The 17654-nt window shown below is 41.6% G+C and overlaps 2 protein-coding genes across 2 annotated transcripts in view; both read left to right on the top strand.

Moving 5' to 3' along the window:
- Positions 1-495: 495 nt before the first annotated feature.
- tpra1 (transmembrane protein, adipocyte asscociated 1) lies at positions 496-7012 on the top strand. The gene is made up of 11 exons (XM_079747356.1): positions 496-660; positions 1338-1509; positions 1716-1848; positions 2148-2234; positions 2982-3054; positions 3254-3333; positions 3913-4023; positions 4132-4192; positions 4386-4488; positions 4729-4809; positions 4989-7012. The coding sequence occupies exons 1-11, from the start codon at positions 657-659 to the stop codon at positions 5227-5229; spliced, it is 1146 nt and encodes a 381-aa protein (XP_079603482.1). The 5' UTR covers positions 496-656; the 3' UTR covers positions 5230-7012.
- A 293-nt stretch (positions 7013-7305) lies between these two features.
- The window catches only part of chchd6b (coiled-coil-helix-coiled-coil-helix domain containing 6b), a 52682-nt gene continuing 42333 nt past the window's right edge, over positions 7306-17654 (top strand). Inside the window, exons 1-4 of the mRNA XM_079748735.1 lie at positions 7306-7503; positions 8272-8365; positions 8661-8700; positions 9625-9796. Of these exons, the coding sequence (XP_079604861.1) occupies positions 7420-7503; positions 8272-8365; positions 8661-8700; positions 9625-9796 (390 nt within the window). The 5' untranslated portion in view covers positions 7306-7419. The remainder of the gene's footprint in view (positions 7504-8271; positions 8366-8660; positions 8701-9624; positions 9797-17654) is intronic.

Below are 17654 nucleotides of genomic sequence, written 5' to 3'. Positions count from 1 at the left end.
TACGTATTTATTTACCAATCAGATCGATAGAAATGCTTTTTTCTTTTCGACCAATCGGATCGCTCGAAATAATATTTTATATATATATATATATATATATATATATATATGTAAACTACATTAATCTATGCCTTTATCACTGTGACTTAAATAGGTAAATGTAGGGAAAAGGAGAGAGAAAAGGGCTAAAATCCTATGTTTTGGACATTCTCAACAAAACTGTTCAAATCTTTTCACTTGATTAGGCCATTCAACATTTCCTTACGTCTTAAACTATGTTGCTTTATTTAAACATATTTTCACCATCATCTTGCACCACAGCAGTCGCCACATTTTGTGGTGGAAATCTCCAGTCTTTAATAGATCCATGACGCTTACCCATGACCCTACCCACCGACCTTTAAAAAAAAAGAAAAGCTCACTTCCGGTCCTTGCTCTCGCGATAACTTGTATGCCCAGCGGAGAGCGTCTCAGCTGACTACTGGGGGAATTTGGTGGGCTAACGTCGTAGAGCGTCGGCTAGTCAAAAACAGAGATGTCGTTGTCAATATATTCAGTTTATTGATCGACCTCGTTGCATTTAAAATCATTTCCATAGCGTTTACTTATAGCTTATTCTGTGAATTTCCCTATTTCTTCGACAAAGTAACTTTCGAATGGGTAAGTTATGTTTTGCTTCCTTAGAATTCCCTATCGTATCTAGGTTGATGTTGGGGTTTGTTATCGGAAGGCAAACAATGATTAGTCGTCAATATGATATGTAGCTCGAAGCACTCGTGATTGATTTATCCATCTCCCCTCAGTCGAATGCATTTATATACAATTTAGCTCAACGTGTTAGAATGCTAACTATTCGTAGCTATAGCTTCCAGGCTGATATGCCGACACAGTGTATATATATTTCGCATTGATTTTGTGTCCTCGGTAAGATGACCACTATAGAGAATAAGTTTTTAATCATGTCTCATATTGGTTCGTTGTGGTCACGCTTCCCTAATCGTCAACAAAGGCATTGTGATTTGTTTGTTTTGAGTTTGAAAAGGGGCGACCTCGTTGTAAGTGTATTTTTCCTAAACAACACAAACCGATGTTGTCATATAACATGATCCGGGGTTCTACAAGGAAATAGTGTTGTCTACGACGAGAGAGGAACGATGGGCTTGCCTTCGGCTTAATATTATGTAACTGCTGTTGTTTTCTTGCTCGTATTCTTACATTCTCTGTCTCTGTCCCTCTCTCTCTCTCTGTATATGTATATGAGATAGATAGATAGTCGTAGCCGTTGCTGTAGCAGCTTCTAATAGTTGGCATATTCTTTATTTACCTTATCCTGCCAGGCCTCGACATCATGCTGGACATAGTGAGATTTGCGCAATATAATGGCACCACTACACCTTCGCCTTTGGAGAACATATCAACATTCACAACCTTGCAGCCCGACACTGAGGCCAACATCTCTAAGCCCCACAGATGTCTTCAGGTTCTCTATGAGGACATTGGGGACTCAAGGTAAAGCATAGTGTTGTACAAGACCATTCGATATTATGTCCATTGTTTCATAATTTAACAGTAATATCGTACCTGTTGCTTCAAATCCAAAAGTCTCCCTCCCACATGTTTGTCCCCATACAACAAGCACAACATGAACTTCAACAGCATATGTCTTATTTTCCTGTGTATGCCTTTTTTGGGGGAATCCTTCTCCTAAACATTAGGGTGCGTTTCTGGGACCTGCTGTTGCTGGTGCCAAATGTGGCGTTTTTCATTTTCCTGATGTGGAAACTCCCCTCCGCCAGGGCCAAGATTCGCCTTACCTCCAGTCCCATCTTCATCACCTTTTACCTGCTGGTAGGGTGCTCTCTGGCAGACAAATTGGATCCTATCCATTGACCTGTGATGGAATATCACTAAACAGATAATGGCCACCTACACATTTGATTCTATTCAATGGAAATTATAATTCTAGAAAGTCTCATGAACTTAAGTGCCATTCAGACAACAACACTGTTCTGGAGGGAAAAGTAGACAAGCCATGTTGAAGGATCTCCAATATAATATAAATTTGTATTAATATTAATGTTGTGGAAATGTGCTAGGCCAATTTAACTTGATACGTATTCAGCCCAATGTCACTTCTCTGACCTCAGGTTTTTGTGGTGGCAGCGGTGGGAATTACAAGAGCCATAGTATCCATGACAGTGAGCGCATCCAGCGCAGCCACTATCATAGACAAGGTACAGTGCCTTGCCCTTGAATGTGTGTGCTTTTTTGGTTTAAAAATGTTCTGTTTTCATCCCCCGATCATAAGGACTATAAATACCTGCATAAAGAAAGTATTGAACGGATTAACTTTCACCTCATTAAAAACACATGACGAAACAAACAATACGTAAATGTAATAGACCGCAACTCCATTGTGTAGGGTTGGGACATAAACAGCCACTATTGTGGACAGCTCCTGCTACCTGGTCCAGTTTATTAAGCATTAGGAATCTTGAAGATACCACCTTGTTATCTGAAGCTCCCAGAAACTCCCATTAGTATAGCTTCTGCATGACCTCTACGGGTGTTTATGCTGAAGGGGGGGGAAACATGACATTCCTTGCATACCAGATAGACCCCTAAGCTGAGAACAGCACCAAGCTCGCTATTGCCTCTGGTAAGGCCACTCTGTGTTCATCCACAAGGGAACACTATGTTTAATGCCAGAAATGGGATTTAGTTTTGTGTTGGTGTAATGGTTATTAATTATGTGATATGTATGTTAGGGCCGCACGATTAGGACAAATAGGATAGTTGTGATTATTGTGATTATAACAGATTATGTATTCAATTTAACAATTTGGCAACCAGTTTATTTATTACAGTGCCTATTGCTGAGTTGTAACATCTTTTTTATGAATATAAATTGACATCAACATGCAATTAATTGTGCAGCCCCAATGTATGTGACTTATCTGTTGTTGCGTGTGGTCTGTTAGGTGCTGTGGGAGATCACTCGGTTCTTCCTGCTTGCTATTGAACTGAGCGTCATCATCCTGGGCCTCGCTTTTGGTAAGTGGGCTTCGAGTCGGCTCACATGGTTTAACCCCTCATTAAAAGTAGTAGTAGGAGCATGCACTCAATCTTAGTTCCATGAAGTCTCCTATTTATGGTTGGCTCCACTTGACTCGTAGTGTAAATGAAAGCGTGTGATTGTCACTATGCAGACTGTGTTTGCGTGGTTCCTCTAATGCTTGTATTTATTTCTCAGGCCACCTGGAGAGCAAGTCCAGTATAAAGCGCGTGCTGGCCATCACTGCTGTCCTCGCTTTGGCCTATTCGATTACACAGGTAGCTGTCCATTATTATTATTATTATTATTATTGTAATAAGTCATATGTGTTTTGTTGATGCCGAACCTGTCTGCTGAGGTTAAAACCTACTATACAGTCACCATCTGTAAACTGCGCGAGCCAGCGAGAACCAAAAATGATGTCATCACAGCCCTCGTGCAGGATACACATGGCAATTTGTTGCTTGTCGCGCACATCTGAAAAGTTGAAACTCGGTAGGCAGAGTGCGTTAACTGCCATCCACAACAATCTTACGGCAAAGCAGCGACTATAGACGGGGCTTACTGAATAATGCATTGAGAAACGCAGCTACATTAGTAGCTCTGCCAAAGACAACAACAACATTCATGCTATAACTCTCTAAATATAGATCATTTGGTTGGGGTAGGTCAGATGTTCGGTTGAGCTCAACAAGGAGCAAATTTGCTACAAGCGGTTGGAGTGTGTGTATTTATTGCTGTCGCCTTGCCCTGAAGAGGGGATTCTATGTTTAGTTTGGATGTTTTGTACAAGGGAGCCCTTTGTTCTTTTGATGAAGGAAAAGCGACGACGGTTTCCTTTTTTCTGTTCTTCTCAGGGCACCCTTGAGATTCGGTATCCAGACCATCATCTGTCTGCGGAGGATTTTAATATCTATGGCCACGGAGGGAGACACTTCTGGTTAGCCAGTTCCTGCTTCTTCTTTCTGGTCAGTAGACGTGGGCTGATGGCAAATGGAAAAAGATGAACTTGTACTTTTCTGTTCATTGAGGCAGTTTCTATTATCGCTTTGTATTTTGACTTGTTTTTCCTTCAGGTGTACTCCCTGATCGTCATCTTGCCTAAAACTCCATTAAGAGAGCGGCTATCTCTGCCATGTAAGTTTGGAGCAGAATTACTTTTCAGCATGAGAGAGATTTCTAAAGTTAGTGTGACACAGTTTGATTAGTTTGATCTTTGTGTATTTGACCAAATCAAAATGTTTTTTTAATGATTTCCAAATCACTGATTTCCAACGATCAGTCGGTTCAACTATTTGTTCACGTTCGTTTAAACCATTTGCGTTCACAGCTAAGAAGAGTTTCTATGTGTATGCTGCCGTTCTCTCTTTGCTGAACCTTGTCCAGGGCCTGGGAAGTGCCCTGCTTTGTGCTGGGATCATAGAGGGACTATGGTTAGTACACTTTTATGTCTGCCATGAAGTTCAGAGTTGGTAGTGAGCTAAGGGCTATTAATTCAATTAATTTGTTGAAGCAAAGTGTTGTTTGTAGTCTGAAACTACATCTACATATTTAGTGTTTCTCTGATGCATGATGGAAAGTGTTTAAAAGATTGATCATGTTTTTATGGTCTTTTGCGTTTGTCACAAAAATTGTTTGATTATTGGCTTGCAAATGTTCATGTTTTTGTGCAGCTGTGTGGACGTCACCACCTTCCTTTACTTCTCAATCTTCGCTCCTCTCATCTACATCACGTTCCTCCGGAGATTCTTTGGGTACGTAGCGGCAGCGCAATACGCCCCTGGCGTCTTTGGTTACACAAAGGATACCAGGGGGGAACACTTCTCCTCCATTTGCGTTACGTTCAATCATGTGTCCTTTTTAAGTATAATTTTTTTTCTTCCCCTTCATCTATTGTGACTCCCCCCCCCTCTACCTCCCTCCCCCGGTACAGCTCAGAGCCCAAGATCCTGTTCTCCTACAAGTCCCAGATGGACGAGCCCGAGGATAGCGACGTCCACCTGCCTCCCACCTCTGCCGCCGGAATGGGCCGCAAGGAGCAGCCCGACCAGGGCCTCTACTACTCCTCCACGCAGATCGACGGCTCGGGGCCCGCAACGGCAGGGGCCTACCTGGACGACGTTGTCTCCGGCAGCGTCTTCAGCATCAACCGCTGGAGGCCTATCAACGTGTAAAGAGAAGGGGAGAGAGAGCGAGAGAGAGATGGAACCATGGAATTCCGGATTGAGGATGGTTGCTGTTGGTGTGTATGAAAAGCAGTCCAGCCAGGATAAGGATAAACAAAGAGGAGTTGTTTGGAGGGGACGTTGCAAGCCACTTGTGTGACTTACAGACGAATGAGAGTCCTCTTCAGTATGTGACTGCCGGAGCAGCGTTTGTCGACTCCTACGAAGAACACTGTCGTTCTGTATGGTTCACAATGGCTACCCAATGGTTGAACGAGCATTTCATATTGGTTCATTCCCTGCCTTCATTCCAGATGTGTGTTCTCTGCCTGTTGATCGGCCAGTCGAGGGATCTGTAGTCTGCACTGAGTCTCTGGTGAAAAGCTCTTCAGTATTAACCGTGTGTACAATTCCATCTATGGCTGACTTGAACTCTGCCTTTTTCGTGTTCATTTCCCCCTTGTGTCAAATGGCAGTGCCTCCCACCCATTTTTTGATATTTCATTTTTTTTAGCAAGGACTAAACACTACTGCATTCCCATTGATGTTTAAGTGTTGGACTTCTGCAAGCAGTGGTGCTGTGTTCTCTTCCTGTAGACATGTGAAAGGCTGTGCCGTGGTGTCATCTGTATCACTGTTGTAGTGGTGCTTAGGAAATGCCTGTAAAAACGCTGGCTTCTTATGTCTTTATGAAGGAGGAACACCAGTTTTACTACCTACTAAAGCAGGAATCACTCTCTGCTGGAGGCATCCGAGACACAAGACGCTCATCCCATAGTGTTTTTCTTAGTCCCTTGTATTTATTGCAGAGAATCACTTTGATGGCAAGTAATCATTCCCCTGTTGGAGATGGAGTTGCCTTAAGAGGTGAGATATGGCACTTAATTGCATTCCATCGTTATAGAAAATTTAATTTCATCCCAGAAGGTGTAATTATTTATAAGCCAACATCTACATTCCAATCTTGGGACATGCAATTCTATATGCCCTGTTGAAAGTAAGAGTGGTTTCTGTATTGTGGTTCAGTCTTTATTTGTGACAAACTATTTGCACTGTGTATGCAACAGGTATTCACAGATCTATGATAGATGATAGGGCTATGCTGTTTTTGTCTCCCTCACTCAGCATATAAAATTACAGCGACTATATACTGCCGTCTATAACAGCAGGATTGTATTCAGCAAATTTAATTAAATGACTTGAATAGAGCTTTAACTAAAAGAGCAGGTACTCATTTCCATATCTTATCAATAGCTCATTTTGGTGATGTCATGGCTAACATTCCAATTAAGCAAATAACTTAATTTTTTCTTTATGCCTGCGAGCCAGTTATCTGTGACTATTGACATAGTGCTGGAAAATATATACATTTAGACTGGAAATATGAATGTATTAAAAGCTGGACTGTTCTGTGCAATCCATCTCGGAGTGAACTGTATGCAGAATCGATGTAAAAAAAAAAGTTAAATCATTGTATTTTTGCAGCAAATATTTCCTTGCAGTGTCAACATTGTCTGGATTTCCAGATTAATCCATTTGATTTGGAGTGATAAAACTATTATTTTAAAATGTTATGCAGGTTTCAGGCTCTCCGTTTAGGCACAATGACGATGTATACGATTCGGCACCAATATGCTACTGCTACATTGTTTATAGTATGCTACTGATAATGGTGATTTTAACTGGTTGAACTTTTAAGGAGGAGCAACAGTAAAGTCTACTTTTTGTGAATTATGTCCAGATAAATGTATGATTAAGGTTACGGCTCCGCCTGCTGGTTACGCAAGGTATTAAAAACAAGTAAACTGCTTATTACGTTACATTTTTTATTTTTTTTCTCTTCGATTCGACAATCGACTGACCGGTAGTCGACACAACCTAAACGCCTGTAGTCCTAAATAATATTTATTACATTTAATATTTGCCCTCAGTGCAATCCTACGCTGGACTACGCGACTACATCTCCCATACACCCTTTGTCCACCATTGATACATAATGAAATCTAATTGGATCCGTAATATCTTTCTCAACCTATGATGTGTGTGATTACTGTTTATCCTCGAGTGACCTTTATTGGTGTATTCTACACACCGGTAGGTCTATGTAGCGACCTAAGTCGCTTCTCCTTTTAGTGGCTCCACAATATATGTACATAGGGGCGCTCATCTTCACAGGCGAAGTGAAATAGGCACACCGTCATGGGGGGCAATGGAAGCGCGTCGCGGAACGTGTCATTTGGTCTGGACGAAGAGGAGAAGGTCACAGTCATTGAAGGAGTGAAGGTAATTCACCATTGACAAAGTTCGCGGGCAAGGTATATTACAATGTCATACGACGTGAGACTGAATAACGGCCACACAAGGGGTTTCTTAGATGGGCGTTTCAAAAAAAGCATATCTTATTCCCCCCGCGAAAACGATAATAATCATGCCATCGTTTTATTAGTGGGCAGGTTCCATGTAGATTTCTATACTTTCCTCAAGTTAGTGGTATGTCTAAACGTGTGAGCCTCCTCGGCTTACATTGACACACGGCGACATGCCGATCATTGGTCTGACTCCACAGACATGATGACACATTAGCCGATAATATGGACTGTCAGAAATGTAATGGTATATTGATATTCTCGCCCTAGTGATATCATGTAAGGATTTATAGTGGTTTTTACTGTAACTAATACCATTTGAATTATTATTACCCGACTAAAGTGAAGGTGCTGCTTATTACACTTACGGATAACGTCAACAAATCCTTGAGCCACAAGTATATTCTTAAAAAACAAAATTATGTAATAACATTGTATCCACCTGCAATTGCATAAAGCATGTTTATTCAATTCGCCTAGCCTATCCCATCGCATAGAGGCTGATCAGGATATAACTGGCCTGCGTTTTTTTAACGTTACGTTGATTTTTGCTCTCTTTTCCTAAGTGCGCCGGATGTGGGAAGTAGCCCGGTGTAGCCTAAGCTACGCAGTAGCCTTCTGTGAGCAATGGAAAGAACAGCATATGTGTCTTGTGTGTATTCCCCTTATTCACCTGCGTGCCCAGCTGTCAGATGAAGTGCTGCGGCGGATGAGGGAGGCCCAAGCCTCCCAAGGCAAGGGATCACCCCCTCGGGCAGACCACCGGAAGCCAGCCCCAAGTATGTACTACCTAGCCAGAGTTGGATGACCCCCCCCCCCCCCCCTACACCTCATATGGTGCTGCTCAACCGTATACGTTTTTAGATGAACAAAAAATGTCTATTATAAAATGAAACATTAGACTGTTTGGTTTTTACAATGTGTATTTTGAGTATGCCTACACAAATCCTCGAGGTATCATACTCTTTTTTTTTTGTACCCACAGCGTCCTTTAAAACGATGCATTGTATGCATTAACTGATCAAAGGTTCTATCTATCTAATCTATAGATTAATATCAAACTTTGTTTTTTAGGTCCTTCAGCTGCTGAAATACAAGAGGAAATGCTCAAGAAGTAAGTTCATATAAGGCATTATCTCAATGACAACTATGTTTATCCTTCACCATCTTCTCACACACAAACAAAGTTGAACACGTATAGGTTCAGGTCCAGGTTCAGGTTACTTTATTTGTACCCGTAGGAAAACTTTTTTCGCAGTTTAAAAGTTAACTTCCATTAATAGCCATTAACCCAGAAGGTTTATTGTATAATATACACATACAATATACAGTTATATTATCCAGAAAAGATCAAATGTGTGTGCGACACACACACACAGAGGGAGGATACAAAAAATAACAGCAGTTGATATATAAATAATCATACACATTTTTTCCTCCTTATAATTTTCAACAACATTCATAGAAACACTATTTGAAATAAACAATATAATGATATAAAGATGTTTTTTTTCAACCTGTTTAATAGTACGTTGGCCTAGCCAAGTTCAATGGACCTAGTTTTGCTAACCTGTTCATAATGTAACAGTCACTAGGTGGTAATATGGAGTCAAGTGGTGGAATGAATAAGCAACATGCATGTATACACTGGAATGTATATGGCCTGTTAACACCGGTGGTTTATTATGTCCACTGCAGGGTATTTACTTACACATGGCCATTCATGCTATTCTAAGGTCACTCACACCATAAATCAGTGTAACTGACAAATGGCTTTCTTAAATCCCTCAGACTTCTTTGAAATATTCAGAGCAGCCCGAGAGCAAATGACAGCTATGCAAGGTTGGGCTAAATAGCCTTTTAGAAAGAATGTATACTCTTTAATAGAGACTGTACACTATCTCTTACTGTATGTATGCAGTGAGTTTAGAATATATTAATGTCGGGGGGGGGGGGGGGGGGGGGGGTTATCGTTTTTGTTTTTGTATTTTATATATTTTTTCAGTTTATATAATCAGTCAACTGTGTTTCCCTGGAGGTTTGAGCAGGAAAAGGCCCTGGTCCAGGAGCATCTGGCCAGACTGGCTCAGAGAGAGAAGGAGAGGGATTTGGCGGTTGCTCTTGCTGCTGTGGGAGGTAACGGCGTAACCTCCGCCATGATCATGGAGCAGGGAAGAACCCACGAAGAGCAGGAAAAGGCCAAGATACTGGTGAGTCTTTCAAACAGTCACACTGGAACAAGGTATGGTAACGCTCGTCTCCGCTAGGGAGATACTCTGTTAGACTGCTCTCTTCTTCGTCCCTGATAACATCTAAGCATAATGGAGCTGCGTTTCATGCAGGAGTCATGGGAAGGGAACATGGGTGATTCTGATCCAGTCCAAGTCAAAATGTTTCAAATCGTCCAAGTTTAACTCTGTGGTATGTGAGGTAGATTATATCTATTTGTATGGCAAAATCTTTTCCAACCTCAAACACTGATGCTTCTGCCGCCTTCAAAACGGTCAGAGTTTCCGGGAGGTTCGGACCTTAAGCTCGGAGGAAAGTGCTTTGAACACTGTTGGGTCGGAGTTTTCGCTCAGAGTTATGTGCGGAAGTAGTGCTACCCGAGTTCTCAGAGTTCACGTCACAACAATGGCTGCCCATTTCATTGATGGACTAAAATGAACTTGCAGCAAGCACTAAGAGGCAAACTTAACACCCATTCTAACATTTGTATTACGATACATTATAGATTACAATTATAAACATCACCTGATAAATTCTCGCTCATGTTCAACCATCGCAAGCAGTCCTAATAACTGATTCATCTGATTTAAGCAAAGAAGCGCAAAGAGGTACCTGCGGGCGTCCATAATTGTAGTTGTTCTTGTTAGTCTAGTCTCACGAACTATCTGTTTTTCCGGTTCAATATCATAGCCTACGCAATTTTGAGGGGCGTTTCATGAAACATCTTATTTCGGAAGAAGGGAAGGTTTAAGTAAAGACACGTAAGAGCTTCCGAACCTCCGAGCTGTTTTGAAGGCGGCATTCAACTCTCTGCTGTCAGACGGTGTTCCACAGTCCGAAACTTTGCTTGGCTTCCCACTGAACGACCCTTGGTCGGCATGCTAACGCCTCAGTTCCACCGGGGCCATCAGGGCCAATGCAGCACCATAATCGGTGCTTCTGATGACTGATCAAACAAAAAATGGCTGAGCCGTCGATGCCCTCGATGGCAAAACCATCAGCTTACCACGTCTTTCATTCATAAATTATGGTATAACTTTTTCTACATTGATCGTTTTCAATGTATGAAGAAATGTTTTGAGACACTCATGTGAAAGCTGACGGGACCTGATGCAGTATTTTCAGTGGAGCCCTGGGTTAATAGGCTTCATTCATTCATTTGTACCTGACAAATGCTTTCCTTCTGCATTACAAACGTTATATTTCTTTTTAGTAATAGTTGTAGTTAGTTTTAATCCTATATGAGCTTGCCGTGACTAAGTGTATGGTTAGCGGAGTAGCTGTCGGGCCCTGCTCTCATTGCGTTAAGAGTTATTTCTGGATTAGCTTTGGCCTGTTATCTTATCACTGCGAGCCCAGTGCTGGCTCCATGAAACATTTATCCTTCTGTTGGCAACATGCAATCTACAACACCGTTGTAAGTGTTTGGGAAACATTCTGGGATGCATTTAGTACTTAAAATAGGAACATAGAAACCATATCAAAAGAGTTTAGCTGTTCATAGAGAGCCCGTTCAAAAGGGAGGATTTGTTGTGGCGTTTTTCTTTTCTACTATTCATAACTCACTATGTCAGACAAAGGCAAATACATTTATGTGAATCTATGATAATGCCAATCATATGTCAATTAATAGGTGTATTATCATTAATGTGTAACATTAGACTGGGTAGCCCCGCCCATTCTGCCGGCGATTTGAGTTCGCCCTGCAGATGGGTCTGGAGAAAAGCAATACATTTCTTTCTAGTTTCAATACGTTTTGTGGGAGCCAATCACCAAGATGGCTTTTCCCCCTGGCACGCTATTGGCTGGTTTAACACAATGACGACAGGGAAGCGACGGAATGCAGCCAATTGCGTACAGAGTTATTTGAAGTAGGCCCATTGATCACGCCTCTTGTGCTGAGGAGAATTACAGCAGCTTCCCCAGACCTACGTGCAATCTACGATTGAGCTTGCTGTGGCAATAGCCATGCTAGTGTATCATATGTATAAAGGATAAGCATATCAAATTCATTGCGATAGCCTAGTTCAAAAATGGCTGCCTGTCCGATTTGGAAGCGTCTGTTAATACATAATGTATTGCACGCATCTCTATTGCACACCACTGCCCCTATTTTCTCAATTACGTTGTACTGCAGCGTTCTTCTGCCGGTCACGGCCCTCCGGTTGATATTAATGTAAAAGTGGAATTTGGAATGAAACCCGGTGGTAAGGGGACATAAATAATTGGTTACCGCATTCAGTTGCAAGGAGAAAATACGTGAAACATGTATTATTACCAAAGAAAATACAAATTTTGACAAAAATTTGCAGGACATCAAAAAACATTTTGAGGACGTGCAGTCTGGGGAGGTACTGCAGGTGGTCCTTTAAATGTTAACCTATTATTTCGGTAAATTTCACCTTACCACCGGGTTTCACCCAAATTCCACTGTCAGGTCAATGTTTACTACAAAGGGAGCACCTCCATCTCTGAATCTAAGTTAAAAACATTTAAATAAAGTAATTGTCTCACATTTGACTTATGAATGTATTTGACAATATAATATAATTTTAAGCCTGATACACTGATTTTGATGATATATCATGTCTTACAACTGAGCATCAAAGCTGGCTAAATTTATCGGTTAATAACAATTTATAAATATATTATTAGGCCTATAGCCCTGGGATAAAATGCAATATAATTGTTTTAAACATGTTATATATATAAATATAGGCTCCATCTGTTTCGCAATCCACCAAGGGGTCCCCTAAAGAATCATGTTGTATAGTACATAAAATATATATATATACATGTAAACAGCAGCCTCTACTGGTCCGGTTAAGAATCTTCAACCAATGTCTCTGCTCTGCTCTGAGAAGCTAGCGTTAGCTTAAACCCTTATCTAACATTTTGCAGACCATCCTATCAGAGGACCAGTCCCTGCCATGGTTGTCCTTATCAGTACACATATATCCATGCTACAACCTGCAGTGTAAAATAAATCATTTTACAGCAGGGTTTTCACGCTGTGTCCCAACCAACACACATGCCCAAGGCACAAGCGTGTAGATTCCAGATTACATTTGCTGTGTGTCGTTGTGTATTTTGCCAACTCTCCTTTTCCATCATGGGGAGTACAGCGCTTGACTCTATTGATTTGAAATACAAATTCCTAAAAAAGTATTACTATTCTAGTCCACACAACAGAGTTTCTTTATTCTACAACTGCTAAAGTATCCTTAACCCCATCTTAAAACCCTTGCCTTCATTTTAACTTTAAAAACGACTATAAGCTGCAGACCAGCGATTCTCTCTGAACTCCCTGATATAGTTGACACACAGTGAGAGCACTCAGAAAACTGTGGCAACAACCCATATTTCAACTTATTGCACTGCCATAACCTGCTTTTGAACAGACCCCATGCTGGTTTTGAATAAGCCTGCTGTGTTCCTTCACATTCACACACACATAATCATCACAGTGTAGCAGCTGACTGTAATCAAACAAAAGTCACACTAAATAAACCACCATCTATGGAAATGCTCCTGATTAATAGGGAACTCATTCACTGGTTATTTTTAGATAAGACTCAAATAAATTTGCAGATGCTAAGATTTCGGTTGGTGTGATTATAGATATTCACATTATATACAAATTCAGCGCAAAGGTCAACTAAGCTTGTTGGAAAATTATGTGATTGCTTTATTCTTACCAAAGGTTCTCATTATTGGATGGTTTTATGGAAATGTTCTTATAAAATGCTAAATTTACATAATGCAATTCTTGAGGGCGGTGATTCAAATGTTGAAATTGTTGTATTGAATATTGTAGCATCGAATAATGACTATCTGCAGACATGTGATATGGATTTTTAAACCAAATTGCCTCAACATAGCTTCACATGTTCACCTTGTTAACACACATCCTGAATTCCCGAGCACCAATCTAATTAATTATTCATATTATAGAGTAAGATAAGACGACTAGTTCTACTTAATTCACCCCTTGGGGGAGATTTATGTGTTCTTCTACCTTGGAATAGCAGGCATGACATTTTATTTATATTATCGTTGAATTATCACAAATTATCTATGAAATATTACTAATTTACTAAACCCCTGTATGCTGTATGTTCCTTACTGTAATGTTTAATCTTAATCTCCTAAGTAGACAAAAGGGGGAGGATTTGTTCACAAGCATTCTATAATGATTTATAACTAATGGAAGGCCATGAGGTAATTATTTTGTTCATGTCCACCTACTGCATTGGAAAGGCTGAATGTAGTGTATTTTGTTAAAATGCTCCCAAAGGTTTTAAGTAAACGATTAATGGCATAAGAGAGAAGCGATATCTGGGCTACTAATATCTTAGAATCACCAAGTCCTCAATCATACATTGACCCCTGAAGGGGATTTGGAAGGGTGGGTTGACAGGGTTTCTTAGAGTTGATCTGTGTGCATGGGGAACGTTTGCTGTGGGAAATAATACATTTCCGGTGGGTGACATCATTCAGCTGCATCATACACCTGTGTGTGTGTTTGTGTGTGTGTATGTGTGTGTGTGTGTGTGTGTGTGTGTGTGTGTGTGTGTGTGTGTGTGTGTGTGTGTGTGTGTGTGTGTGTGTGTAGGGAGCGTGTCAACCGCCACGGCGACATCATCGCCACTGACGCTAACGTTGATGCACAAAGCTCCACAGTGGACACTCAATTTGCAGTCGATCACGATCCCTGTCACTTTCATCTCTCTCTCTCTCTCTCTCTCTCTCTCTCTCTCTCTCTCTCTCCCCCTCCCTCCCTCCCTCCACCAGGTGAACCCCTGCTCACTGTCAGTCTTGTCTCAGCCGTCTCCCCTACCTCATGTTTTCATCCTCCCCATTGATCTGCCCCGCAGCGTCTTCTTAGTGCGACCGCTCGCTGCAGCGTCTTCTTAGCGTGCTAGCTCGCTGTAATGAATATTGAATGAAGCCGTTGGCTTGGCTTTCACTGACGCAACTCCCAGCGTTTAATGATGTTGCATAGCCGCCGTGAGACCTGGCGAGCACACACGTTCCTCCCAAGCCTCGTTTTCTCCCTTTCACTGACAGCACCAGTCAATTTAGCCTCTTTTGTGTGTGTGTGTGGGTGCTTGCGTGCACGTGCTCTGGCATGCCGTTGCCATTGCTTTCTCATTAGGGTTTTTGCACATTTTGTTGATCTTTAATTGTTCCTCGCTTTGCTTCTACCCCTGTTTCCTTTACAGTTGAGAGCCTTTTGGGGAAATTTGCCTGTTGTGATGGTTCACATTTTTGTAAATTGAAGTAGCAGGAAATTTGATTCCAGCACTATTTTCAAAATCTCTTGCAGCTGGGGTTTGCCTGTTAGCTTTGCTGTGTTCTTGGTTTGAGCCCAACGAGAGCCTTTCTTCCAGCTTTAAGGGTTGAAAGCTCTGCATCTTCTGTACCATATCCACGTCCTTATAGAGTAAAACCCTCCATTTTATGCAGCATTCAAGGTGAGAAAAAAATTAATTATGGTAGATCATGCTATAATTATTTCTCATCTACTTTCTAACACCCGCAAAAGGACACATCATTCAGTGTAAGCGTTGGTTTTGTGCCAGTGTTTGGATGAGGCTGTGTTTATGTGGTGGGATGAAGGTCAGGTTGTGTGTATGTTGTTGGACTTAGGGTAAGGTTGTGGGTATGTGATTGAAGGTCGAAGTTTCACGAGGTGCGGAGCAAACACTTCTCCAGCTGTAGTGGTGTAGACTTCACCCTCGGTGGGTGGGATTGGTTGGGATAAGGTGCCGGCAGGATTAGGAATTTAGATTCGGGTGACTTTATTAATTCCTGAAGAAATTAGTTTTCGTTGCAATGTATTTTCTCCAGAATCAAGATTTAGGAATGCAAAAATATACACAACACAAAAATATCCAAATCGTCTAGACCAATATCCCGCTTGCTAGTGTTTAGGATTTCAACAGGAATACCTCATAACCCACAATGAATTATCCAACCACACCAATATTAATTGTAACGTTCCCTCCAGCATGTGTAAAAACGACCTGCCTGTTAATAATGTGGCCTGAAGATGCTGTATACACCTCAAGTTAAGTCAAGGAAGACGCCTTACATTAGCACACTACAGCCTTGCCTCTGTAGTGTGTTTCTTTTTATAGTCCCTCTTTCATTAGCACCTTGTGCGTTCACTTTATTCACCTTCTCCATTCTCTGCACCTCCAAGGTGTCATCTGCGCTGCAAATAAACACGTATAGAGTGCACGGCTTCTCATAATGCCGAACAGCAATCACACTCACGCACAGGAGGAACCAGCATCTGTTCTGAGTAATTGAGTTTCAGTCACAGACTTGGCAGGAGAGAGTAATAGGCTTTTGATGCTCAATGTGCTACCGTCTCGAGCTGTAGGTTATCGTCTGCTTCTGCCGTAGTAAATCCAAACATGAGCTTTTGTTCAGATCTCCTCCAATGTGGGGAAAAAGGGATAGTGAACTGTTATGAACTTGACGCTGGGAACAGACAGTAGTAAAGATGCCTCTTTTAGGTCGTTATTTGTACCAGTAGCATTGAACCCAACCATTTAAGGCATACCAGTGGTTCACCTGGTGCTTGTGCCGCTCTGCTCTTTCTCTGCACAGTCACAAGGTTGACCGGTGAAATTGCCGGATTGGGTTTAAACTTCAAACAGAACCACTCACTTTTTGGAAATAGTGGAAGAGGTAACCCCCATTTAAACTGCAGCATCTGTGTTGTGTCGGTGCTATATTACATCCTACACTGACATACCCATCATCATTCACCATGCTTGTCCCATTCTCCAGATCGAATAATTAGTAGTTTCTGTTTTTGTGGCCACCAGATGGCAGTGTTGAAGTGTGTTTTGAGAATTGAGGACCATGAAGCAGAATTGATAGCTACTCTGCACAGCAACATGTGCTGCTGAGCACAATCTTCTGCAGCTTCTCTCTCTCTCTCTTACTCACTCACTCACTCACTCACTCACTCACTCACTCACTCACTCACTCACTCACTCACTCTCTTTCTCTCTCTCTCTCTCTCTCTCTCTCTCTCTCTCTCTCTCTCTCTCGTGTTTATATTGGGGGGTTAAATGTATATGTGGCCATGTATTTGTAGTGCCAGAGCACTGCTCTTAACTGGGTCCAAAGAAGGGTGATGAAAGTGTTGAAGTCAGACCTAAGAGCGCGCACGCACGCTAACACGTTATTGGCTCATTGTGATCATTTTCTTGACTTGGATGAGATAAGTCATTACCGTTTTGATCCCAAAGGCAATATTCAAGTTGATTAAAGCACATTTGAAATTAGCTAGTGAAACAATTGGAATACAATTGTGAGCTTGTCATCTGCTTACCAAGGTGGCCTCAGTCTAAGAATCTGCACTATGGTGCAGCTTTTCCTGATTTTTAGTGACTTTGTGTCTCAACCATAAAGCATCGACACATGCACTAATAGAGTTCACTTTTAGAATTCTGTTAATCTCCTTTCAGAAATATCGACATAAAGTATACCTTACTTTTATCGGTAATTGAGTGCCTTGTGGCCAAGTCATGTGCAATAACAAAATCGTACATATTGTCCATGTATGGTGTATGTACTGTATGTGTGAGTCTCCCAGCACTTCATTTGTCCTCAGTCATTGTTATTCTCTCAGGGAACACCTGCGACGGAGGATGGGACTGATGCTGTCATTAAAGCAGGAAGCTACCGGGGCAGCCAGCATATGGCAACACTACGCTAGCTAGCTAGCGAGGGGATTTGGACAGGAGGAGTCTGTAGGAGCTGAGAGGCAGGGAAACACACTCCCCTGAGCGCAGCATGCTAATGGATTACAAAGTC

Source organism: Pollachius pollachius (genome assembly GCF_949987615.1).
Source record: "Pollachius pollachius genome assembly, chromosome: 12".
Taxonomy (NCBI): Eukaryota; Metazoa; Chordata; class Actinopteri; order Gadiformes; family Gadidae; genus Pollachius; species Pollachius pollachius.
Note: the sequence above shows the minus strand (reverse complement) of the source record. Positions and strands in the feature narration are given on the sequence as shown.